Source organism: Sarcophilus harrisii, chromosome 1 (genome assembly GCF_902635505.1).
Source record: "Sarcophilus harrisii chromosome 1, mSarHar1.11, whole genome shotgun sequence".
Taxonomy (NCBI): domain Eukaryota; kingdom Metazoa; phylum Chordata; class Mammalia; order Dasyuromorphia; family Dasyuridae; genus Sarcophilus; species Sarcophilus harrisii.
The window spans coordinates 662,007,581-662,019,186 of NC_045426.1; the positions used below are offsets into that span (position 1 = coordinate 662,007,581).

Below are 11,606 nucleotides of genomic sequence, written 5' to 3' on the forward strand. Positions count from 1 at the left end.
GGTCAGAAAGAGAGGGCTCAGAGACTCCCAGGCTCTCCCAGCACCCCTGACCTACTACACCATGGCCTCCTTACTGCTCCTCTCACTGCTGGTTTCTATCCAGGGCTGTAAGTATGGTCTCCCTTCCTACTGTACCACCTTTCTGTCTGGCCCTGCCTGGGGAGGGACCTGAGGCATTCAGGGAGGCAGACGTGACTCTCTGCCTCTGATTTTCTGTGTGACTCTGGGAACTCACCCCCAGCCAGGAGTGCCGGATTTGAATCTTAGCTCAGATAGATATTATCTCTGTGCTCTTGGGCAAATGACCCAGTCTCTATTCATCTATAAAAACAAAGATAATAATCCTCAGGAACTTGTGGAGAAATATATCAGTGCAGGCTCTCCCAGACATCATTCAGGGACTCTGGGCTCTGGACTGGGGATGGAGGGGAGAGAGGAGAATATGTGGGGAGGATTAGAGATTATGGAAAATAGAGATCATAGATTTTGAATAGGAAAGGACCTTAGAGATCTCCTAGTCTCACATTGTTCCCCTACATTTTACAAATAAGGAAACTGAGGCTCATAGATGTAGTATCCTCCCAAGGACACCCAGATAGTAAATGACAAGAGATGACACTGAAATTTAGGTCCTCCAGACTCCAAACCTAATGTAGTTTTTAAACCCTGGGACAATTAAGAAGTTGCTTCCTTCCATAACAATTGATACAGTACCAGGCCTGGAATCAAGAAGACTCATCTTGCTGAGTTCAAATGTGACCCTAGATGCTTCCTAGTTGTGTGACCCTGGCCAAGTCACTTAATTCTTCTTGCCTCAGTTTCTTCATTTGTAAAATGAGCTGGAGAAGGAAATGACAAGAATGCCAAGAAAACCCCAAATGAGAACAGGAAGAGTTGGACACAACTGACTAATAACAAATAACCCTAATCAGAATAGTGAGATTGAAGGGTGTGATCCTTTGTCAGAAAGGCACCTTATAGCAGAAGTGTCTGGGCATCCCTAGTTCCTTGCAGAGAGAACTAAGGAATGTTCATCATAATGATAATAGCAATATATTAAATATAGCATAATATTTAATAGGTTGATTGTTACATTATTGATTAATATATTATATATAAACTAATAACATAATTTAACATCATCCTAAGCATAACAATATTAATTATAATATGATGGTTATGCTTTTGTAGTTAACATATTTGCATATAAATATACATTAATAATATAATACAGCATAACACCATGATCATCATCATGATAAATGACATGTATATGATGCTTTATGACAACATATTACTTATATGTTATAATATGCTGTTATGCTGTTATATTGTTGTTTATATATAAATGTACATTAATAATTATTATAACACCATGATCATCATCATGATAAATGACATTTATATGGTGCTTTAAGATTTTATTAAAGCCCTGTTCACACATTATGTCATTTGATCCTTACACAATTCTGTAAGATAAGTACTCTTGTTATACCACTTTACAGATAAGAAAACCAAGTCCTAGAGGTGTTAATTTATTTGATTGGTATCTAGTAGACACTTAATAAATACTTATCGATACATTGATCACATAGCTAACTAAGTGTCTGAGTAAAATTTCAATCCAGGATGGCAGGTCTTTCTGCCTCTAAGCACAATGCTGGCATGAGAGAACAGGTCCATTCTGCAACAAAAAGAATGGGAGAGAGCTGGGGAACTTATTACTAAGTTACTCTTTCAGGATTTCTCATTGTTCTGGTGTGAGCAATCTGCTTGTCAGACGGTAAGTGCTTGCCCCACCACCCGCATCCCTCACCCCAAACAAGCTGATGTTAAGCATTTTTGAGTTTCGTGATCCTGCTCCTGACATGAAAGATAAAGATAAACAGTTTTCATCCAAGCTCCAAAAATACCCAGCTTATTGGACAGTCTAAAATATGGGCTCAGCCCCTGCCCTAATGAGACATTGGAAGAGGATGGAAGCAGAGACCTGAGTTTTATTATTACTATCAGTAGTAATGGGGATGATAACCTAATTATATTGTTATGTTATTAAGGACTTAGCAGTATTAAATAATGGGCACAATGGCTAGAGTGCCGGGTCTAGAATCAATAAGAGTCACCTTCTTGAGTATAAATCTGGGCTCAGACATTTACTAGCTATGTGCTCCCAGGTAAGACACTTCACCCTATTTCCCTCAGTTTCCTCATCTGTAAAATGAGCTGGAGACACTGACATATTCACTGAGAATAATAATCTAATGCTATTAATTGATAAGAATATAAGAACATCACTAAATTCAAGGTGACACTGAGAACAATCATGAGAACCCAATAATATTAAAAAAATATTCAAATGGAATAGGTGAAAAGGACAATAAGAATAACACCTTTTATTGCTCTAGAAATCCGAGGCTTCACTTTCCTCAGACAGCTGTGTGTGATAGGTGGGTAATGCAAGAGTTACTAGCCCCTTTGTAAAGGTGAGGAAACTGAGGTGCACAGCCGTAGGGTTAGTCAGTAGCAGAGATGGGGCTAGAACCCAGGACTCCTGCCTCCCAGTCCAGGCTTTTTTGCCTGCCACGAGTAATGTTCAGACACCTGAGCAGTAGAGACATCTCTACTACTAGTCACTGGGAGAGTCCCCTTTGAGGATGAGTTGCTGAGAGGACCTTGAAGGATAGAACCAGCATACTTGAGTTCAGCTATCTCTTCCTCTCTGTATTGTCACCACAGGTTTGGTCCTTAGCTCTAAGATTGTGGGTGGCAGACCTGCCATTCCCCACTCTCGGCCCTATATAGTCTCCCTACAGCTTCAAGGGAGGCACTTCTGTGGGGGAACCTTGATCCACCCTCAGTTTGTGATGACGGCAGCCCACTGTGTCACCCAAATGTGAGTAATTATAGGGAACGGGGAGATCCTCTGGGCTCTGTGGGCAAAGTGTCCTCCTCAGGGAGAGGGACAGGGGGAGAGCTAGGTCTCATTCCCCAAACTTAACCCTTGCCTCAGGAGAGAGAGAGAGACAGAGAGAGAGAGAAAGAGAGACAGAGAGAGACAGAGTGAAAGAGAAGGAAGGAGGAAGGGAGGGAGGGAAGGAGAGAAGGAAGGAAGAAGGAGGAAGAGAGAGACAAAGACAGAGAGACAGATAGAAACACAGAGACAGAAAGACTGAGAGACAGAGAGAGGAAGAAGAAGGAGGAAGAAGAAGAAGAGGAGGTGGAGGAAGAGAAAGCGAGGTAGGGAGGAAGGGAGGGGAGAGAAAGGAGTCTTATCCTAGAGAAGCTCTTAGTCTAAAGGGGGAGACAGAACCCTGCCTCAGAAACCTCCTCTGAAGGGGGCAGGCAGCATATAATGAAGGAGTCTATAAACATAAGATCAAGACCATATTAATGCAAACATGACTCTCCTTGAGAAAATAGTGGGAGCAATCTAAGAAGGCTTTAGAGAATAAGGGACTTTTTCAAAAGTTTAGACTTTCTCCTGTAGGACATAGGGAGCCAAGGAAGGCGTCTGAGTAAAAGAAGGGGGAGGCTAGAGAGAGGGACGGCTGGCAGCGAAGGATGGATTGTAGCCAGAGGCAAAGGGGGCCAACAAAGCGCCTGTTCTGCTAGGTCCCAGCAGCTGTAGATGCTGGTGGAAGGAGGGGTGGGAGAGATACTGAGGAGATAGCATGAGCAAGGCTGGAGGCTGTTATCTAACTTTCAATATTATTTCTAGGAATAAATGCTTCGTAATAAAGATGGACAAAAATATCAATGATTATTATTTCTAAGTTGGACTATTCTAATTGTGTAAAAGTGAGTGAGGCAAGAGAGAGGGAGAAGTCTGAGCTTTCTAGTGTGGGGGACTGAGAGAGTGGCAGTGAAGGTCTGGGACGAAGACATGGCTTGGTGCCAGATGAACTCAAATTCTGATGCTCCCAGTTACTAGCTTTGTGACGTTGGGTTGGTCTAAGTCTCAGTTTCCTTATCTATAAAATGGGAACAAGACTTATCTTCCCATCCATCATGATGATGATCATGATGTTATGCTATATTATATTAAGGGAGCCTCGGTCCCTTAAGTACATGACTATAATGACCATTGTATCTGACGGAAGCCTTCCTCCCCAACCCTGTGGCCTCTCTTCCCATCCCAGCATTCCTCAATTGATGATAGTGGTGGCTGGAGCCCATGACTTGTCACGCCCTGAGGCCTCCTGGCAGACCTTGGGTTTTCAGCGCCTCTACATAAACAACTACGATGATAACCTGAAACTCAATGACATCGCACTCATTCAGGTGAGGGGGGAGCAGATGGGCAGGGGGAGAGGTGGGCCTCTGACTCCATGTTGGGATGCAAGTGCCCAGGGAGACAGGGAGAGGAGAAAAGAAGGTCCATTAGCTCATGAGTCTGGAGAAGAAACACACAAAGGGCCAGAGACATCATGGGAATAGCTAGAGAATGGCCAGCATTGGCGTCATATCTCTGGGGAGCCATTGATAGGATGTCCTGTCATAGGGAGATCTGTGGAAGGCTGGGTGGGGGAGAGTATTTAGGAGAAGCCAGATGGTAAGTACAAAGTGAACTGGATCCAAGGTCCGAGCTTGAACTCTGGTCTGGCAAGAGTTATCCATGGAATTGGACTAGAAAGTCTCTAAGGTACCACTTCCAGCCCAGGGGGGTACAGTGATGATTTGTCCAATCAGGATCTGAAGGGGCTTAGCAGAGAGAGAGAGAAAGAGAGAAGGCACAGCCCAAGGAAGCCCTTAGTTTGAAGGAAGAAACAGAACGCTGCCCTCAGGGACCTGTTAGTCTGAGGGGCTAGCAGAGGTCAGAACCAGCAACAATGGGTACATATTACAGACATGGATTTGTCCTCCATCTCACAAACTTTCTAATGACTGAAATATATCCATTGACTTGGGCAGTTAGCACAGATCAGCTGTATGCTATCATGCAATTATGTGATTAAATCTTACACACAAATGCCATATATGAACCCATACATAATTAGAGACATACCTAATTTTTATATAAAATACATAATGAATTCTCACATATGCATTTAGCAATATTCAATTAGCGCGCACACACACATCAGCACACAGGTGACTAGTCTATACAAGCATATACAGAGTTTCCCCAATTCGCACAATTAGCACATGGCAGGACCCAAGGGTGTACTGGACTTGCCTTTAGGAGAGACTTGTTTTTGTGAGTTAGCCCAGACACTTGATAGCTACATGTAACCAAGGGCAAATCACTTAATTTCTGAGCCTCAGTTTCCTCATCTGTAAAACATGAATATTAATCCTCAGTTGTTAAGAGGATGAAAAAACATTTGCATACATTAAAATTCTCCATTTTTTGTATTGTTACAATTAGCACACACCTCTCCCTCTGCAATTAACACATACAAGTAATAGCATAAAATAGCCTCCTGTCTGTTCCCACTGACAACTGTCCAGGGGGGTTCACTTAATGGATCCTGACCCAATGTATGTGTGTGGGGGGGGTGTATGTGGAGGTGGAGGCCCCACATGGCTGAACACAAGCTGATGTGGGGGGAGAGCTTGGGAGTGGAGAACGAGAGAGGGAGGCCTGGATTGTGATGTGCTGACCAGCCTGTCTCTGCCCCCTTCATCCCAGCTGGACCGTGCAGCCACTCTGAATGCCAATGTCCAGATAGCCCAGCTTCCGTCGCAGGACCAATCACTGCAGGCGGGGACTCAGTGCCTGGCCATGGGCTGGGGACGCTTGGATACCACCCAGCCCGCGGCCAGGATTCTGCAAGAACTGAACGTCACCTTGGTGACCTTCTATTGCCGGGAGCATAACGTGTGTACTCTGGCACCTCGTCAGCGGGCAGGCGTCTGTTTTGTACGTATCTAATCCCCCACTCACCAATGCCCCATGGGAAGGTAGCCGCAGAGAATCCAATGCTGAGTGGCAGCAGCCTGTTTGGGAAAGGGATTCTGATTCTAGCAAGTCCAGAATTTAGGGTTAATTCCCTTCACTGGGGGGAGGGGGAGAGGAGAGAGAGAGACAGACACAGAGAGAGACAGACAGACAGACAGATATAGAGAGAGACAGACAGACAGACAGAGAAGAGAGAAAAGAAGAGAAAAAGAGGGAGAGGGAGAGAAGGAGGGAGGGAGAGAAAGAGGGAAGGAGGAAGGGAGGGAGGGAGGGAGGGAAAACAAAGTGGGTGTCGAACAGTGTCCTGGGTTCGGGTGCGAATGGCAAGGAGGGTGGAAGGGAAGCTAATCATCCCTACCTCTGTCCACAGGGGGATTCTGGGAGCCCCCTCATCTGCCAGGGAGTGGTCCAGGCTGTGGCTTCCTTCATCAGAGGCGGCGGATGCGCCTCTCAGCGATTTCCAGACTACTTTGCCCGGGTCTCCCTTTACGTGGACTGGATCAACTCTATCGTGAGAAGTGTGGAGGAGGAGGAGAAGAAGAAAGAGGAAGAGGGGCAAGTGTCAGGCAGCCCCATGTGGAGCCTCTGATCAGCCCTTCTCCCGAGAGCCCCCACACCATCCTCAGCTCCTGGGAAGGGAGACCCCGGGGGCGGAGGCTGTACGGAGGCTTCCACGTCTACAAGGCGAAGGCACTAGAGAGCTGGGCTTGGCGTGGGCAGGTCCCGGGTTCGGAGCTCTTCTCTGCCGCTTTCTGGCTGCACCGCAGCCCGCTCTCAGCTCCGCGGTCTGTCAGGTGGGGGCGGTGCGAGTGCCCACCTCACAGGGCTGTTGTGAGGCTCAGTGACACTGTGTATGGGAAACATTTTGTAAATCTGACAAGTTCTAAAGAACCGAGAGTTGTTATTATTTCTAACCGCCTCAAAACTCAATCTGTCAGCCACGTGCGTGGCAGGGAGGGGAGGGCTCCGGGGGCAAAACAAGGATGATGAAGAGGGCAGTTGTTCATTAGTAATAATAGGAACGATCCCCTTTCTGATGATAATGATTCTGCCTCAGTCAGCCCAGAGTCTTCAACTGGACCTGAGGACGTGTCCCCCCTCAAACCCTCTGAGGGTCACCCATAAAATCTTTTACCCACCGTTCAGGTCTTCCCCATCCCTCCTCTTCTTGCAGCTGAATAACACAGTGGATAGGACCCTTAGCCCATGTCAGGAGGACCTTAGTCCAAATACCACTTCTCACCCCAACTAGCTGTGTGAATCCGGGCAAGCAGACATTCGGTGCCTCAGTCCTCAGTTTCCTTCTCTGTAGAAGGAGGAGAAATGCACTCCATGCCACTCTGCCAATGAAGTCATTATTTAGAAAGCCATTTCTCTGCTCCTCTCCTCTCACAGTGCCCCTTAAGGCCTTCAGAGAGTGTGTCACTATCTAAGCTGTAGTAGGGTTTGGGGTCCAATTCTGATCACAGCCCTCTATTCCATCCAACACTAGATTTTCTGCAGGGGTCCTCAAACTACGGCCCGCGGGCCAGATGCTGCAGCTGAGGATGATTATCCCCCTCACTCAGGGCTATGAAGTTTCTTTATTTAAAGGCCCCAAAAACAAAGGTTTTGTTTTTACTATAGTCTGGCCCTCCAACAGTCTGAGGGACAGTGAACTGGCCCCCTATTTAAAAAGTTTGAGGATCCCTGCTTCTAGAGGCTTCCTGGCATTCCCAAGGACATAGGAGGCATTTATGTCTTTCAGGGGACTGGAGACAAGGTTCTGGGAGCGTTAAGCCAGTCATATATGGCCAGAGGAGATGGTCCCCTTCCCCAAATCTCCTGCAGGAGGAGGCCTGGCCCAGGCTGGAAGTGACAGAGCCCTCTAAATGCTGTAGTGGCAAGTTCTTAGAGATAGTATCCAGACTACAGACAAGCATTCCAAGATCTGGGCTTGTCCACCCAACCCAACCAGAGTTTGAGCCCGTCCACCTTTCTCTGCTCAAGTCAGTCAGTCAAGCAAGCAATAAACATCAATACAAATGCTCTAACCTAGGGATCAGGAGACTGGCTTCATTCCCGCCTTGACTAATGAATCACTGTGTGATCCAAGGAATCCCTGGCTCTGAAGCTCATCTGTAAGTGATGAGGTAGGACTAAGTCATCTCTGAGGCTCCGTCCATCTCTGACACTCAGTGTTCTGTATCTTCGTTCCCTTTTAATCTAGAAAGGAGTGTTACAGGAACATAAGGTTTCCAAGTAAAAGGAGACTATGAGAGAAAGAGAGAGACAGAAAGACAAACACACATACACACACACACACACACACAGAGAGAGAGAGAGAGAGAGAGAGAGAGAGAGAGAGAATCAATCATTTGGGATTCAGCATATTTATTTGACTTTATCTCCCTAATATCGTGTAAAAACATGGACACACTGCTTGGTATGGCAGCAATTAACTGGCTAGAGGTGAGGAGAGAAAGCTAAGGGAAGGTTTTATACTTTGTGAGAAACTGTAGTGAAATAGACAGACATATATATTAGCTATACTATATTATTATTATTATTATTATTTATTATATTATATAATACACAGATTATATAATATAATATTTTGTTATACAATGTCTAGAGGATGAGGAGAAGAGTTTAAATTTTATGAAAACTGTACAGTGAGACACTCATTATGTATTATCATATAATGTATACATGTATAATATGTGTTATTATATTATATAGTGTCTGGGGATGAGAATGAAGTCAAAGGGAGGATTTTAAACTTTATGAGAAACTATATAGCGAGGTGTCTGACTATACAGTGGGGTGTCCGTCTGAATGTTCAGTGAGATGACTGAGTAAACAGTGAGGTGACTGAGTGCACAGTGAGTGTATAGTAAGGTGACTGTCTGTACAGTGGGCTGTCTGAATGTACAGTGAGGTAACTGTGCAGTGTGGTATCTGGCTGAATGTATAGTGAGGTGATTTAGTACTCAGTGAGGTGTCTATCTGACACCACCATGTCCAATCTCCTCATTTTACAGATGAGGAAACTGAGGCCAATAAAAGTCAAGGGACTTAGCCAAAGTCTTGCAGCTAAAGTTAAGTGTCTGAACTAGGATTTAAACCCAGGCCATATGGCCCCAAATTCATTCTCTTTCTAGCATATTTCAATGGAGATCACAGCCAGCTTCTCCTCTGACTTCCTGTATCTCTTGTCTTCTGTTCTCCACAAATAGATGACATTTGAGTGCTCTTTCTCCAGCATGTCCCAGTTTAGTAAAAGAAGCACTTAATATTTTTAATTTATTGATATCTTTTGATTTTATAGCACCTTTATTTCTGAATATACCCATTAAGTCATTCCTTGTTACCAAGAAAAAAATATAGAGAAAGGTAAAACAGGAAGTGTCATGTGGAAGAGGTAACACATTTGTTCTACTTGACCTTTCAAATATAAGTAGACACCAGAATGCCCATCCCATCCCCAGACTTTTTCAGACTAAAGGTCCTCAGTTCCTTCAACTAGTTCTCATCTGTCACCATCTTAGGGCTCTTCACTAACTTGGATGCCTTTCTCTGGACCCTTTCCACTTTATCCTTGTCCTTTCTAAAATGTGGCACCCATCACTGAATACATCCTTATCCTATCTTGGATAAAGTGGGGAGGAACAATCACTTCCCTTGTAACAGAATTGGGTTTCTTTTTTTTTTTTTTTTTAATTATCTAGTATTTTTTCCTCTCCCTAAGTCTACCTCCCATCCACTAGAAGAAAGAAAAAAGCCAACAATATTCATAGACAAGCAAAATAAATTTCCATCTTGGCCCTACCCCCCAAGCGTGTCTCAGATTCTACCTTGAGTCCATCACCATTTTTTCAGAAGATGGGACATATTCTTCAGCATCCATCAGTCCTCTGGAATTATAGTTGGTCATTGCATTGATCAGAATTATTTTTTTCCATTATTGATGCCTTTTTATTAGCAGTTCTGATTCTGCTCACTTTCCTTTGCATCTGGCCATATGAGTATTCCCAGGCTTCTCTGAATCCATCCCCCTCATCTTTTTTTTTCAGCAGAGTAGCCTTCCATAATTTATAGCACATTTAAGATTAATATCAACAATATGACAGCTCGAAAGAAAGATTGGGGCAGAGCTAAGGTAAAAATAGTAACATAATTACTAATATTATTAGTGTTAATTATGTCATACAAATGAGATGCAGAGCAAGAACAGACACAGAGACATTAGAGGGGGGAAGAGGGCTCATAGTTCTGAAAGCCTGCTCACACCAGGAATGGATTAAACAGGCAATACTACATATATACCCTAAAGATATAATGCCCCCCAAAATCTATAAAGAAATAAGGGATGAGGGATGGGAAGACAGGGGAGCAAAGGGTGAGGGAAGAAGACAATGGAGGGATTCATGGCTGGGGGGAGGTTAATTAATAGCAAGGCAAATTAGGAACAGAATTAAAGCAAGGGGTCAGCAGAGTCAGGAAGGTATGTGTGTGTCTATGTATAGGGGCATATATATATATATATATATATATATATATATATATATATATATCTTTTCTTAATTACAGCCTGCTAGTGGGAGGATGAAAGGGGGGAAAAGAATAAAGTTAAAAAGGTGCCCAGAAAGAACAAAAGAACAATTTACAAGGAAGTAAAGAAATGATGGGCACTCAGGAATAATCTTCCATTATATTCATATGCCATAAATTGTATAAACACTCCTCAAATGGTCCTTGGGTCCCTTTAGTTTTTGCATCCAAAAAAAAAGCTTTTATAAATATTTTGATCCACATGAGTCTTTTCCCTCTTTTGTGATCTCTTTCGAGTATAATCTCAGTGGTCAGAGGACATGCACCATTTTGGTAACTTTAGGGGGCACACTATGTGTCTCTTAATTGTAATCCAAGATGGCACCAACTTTTGGACTATCATGTCCCATTCAGAGTCCACTTGCCATCCAGTGCTGAGGCTGCTCACATCCTCAGATTTTTTTTTCAGATTAACTGTTGTCTTTGAATTTGTATCTACTTCTTTGCATGTGATTGTGCATATCTAAGCACACAGTTGGGTAGATTTGTCTCTACATGTGTGTCTGACCTTGAGTGAACATGTACATGTCTGAAAGTGAGCATGCCTGCAGATGTTTAAGCAAGCCCAAATGCACGGGTGTCCCTGCATATGTGAGCCTCTCTGTGTGTGTATGATTTTGACCCTTTGAGCATGGAGCTCTGGTTATATTCCAGTGTTAAAACAGAAATGACATTTGGAAACCCTGATAATTAGAGAGATAATTGTGTGGGCCTCCGAAGCCAAGTTGAATTGGCCCAGTCTCAAGAAATGAGCCGCCAGTTGCCTCCTGTAACGGACCTGACCCCTTCCTGCCAGGCTGAAAGCTTAGTCAGATTATCTCCCCCTTCTTTCTCTACTACATAACCTTCTCCTTCCTCCCCTCCCCTCTTCCCCCAGCCACCGTTTGCTCTTGCATCATTTGACAAGACAGACAGTTGACACTGGAACATCTTTCCGGGAATTTGGAAAGGAAACTGGCAGTTTCTGAGGAGGCTTTGGGGTTACTGTGGTGGTGAGCTTCCTGGCAGGAGCACCAGAGGGGTTTGGGCAGAGGGTAAATGAAGGGTCCTGAGCCCTCCTGAGGTAGTGAGCTCCCTTCCAGGGAACCACCAGAGGGGTTTAGATTGAGAT

At 44.3% G+C, this 11,606-nt stretch overlaps 1 protein-coding gene across 1 annotated transcript; it reads left to right on the top strand.

Annotated features, from left to right (window-relative positions):
• On the top strand, window positions 1–6,809 carry LOC100933022 (myeloblastin). Its single transcript, XM_023496881.2, has 5 exons — window positions 1–107; window positions 2,737–2,893; window positions 4,140–4,281; window positions 5,633–5,863; window positions 6,273–6,809. The coding sequence occupies exons 1-5, from the start codon at window positions 62–64 to the stop codon at window positions 6,489–6,491; spliced, it is 795 nt and encodes a 264-aa protein (XP_023352649.1). The 5' UTR covers window positions 1–61; the 3' UTR covers window positions 6,492–6,809.
• Window positions 6,810–11,606: the final 4,797 nt, after the last annotated feature.

What these genes read in the sequence shown, in the direction of transcription:
- LOC100933022 (XM_023496881.2), top strand. Translation starts at nt 62, where the DNA reads ATGGCCTCCTTACTGCTCCTCTCACTGCTGGTTTCTATCCAGGGCT. An exon ending in GCTGGTTTCTATCCAGGGCT is followed by an intron (nt 108 to 2,736) that starts GTAAGTATGGTC and finishes TTGTCACCACAG; the next exon opens with GTTTGGTCCTTAGCTCTAAG. An exon ending in ATGACATCGCACTCATTCAG is followed by an intron (nt 4,282 to 5,632) that starts GTGAGGGGGGAG and finishes CCTTCATCCCAG; the next exon opens with CTGGACCGTGCAGCCACTCT.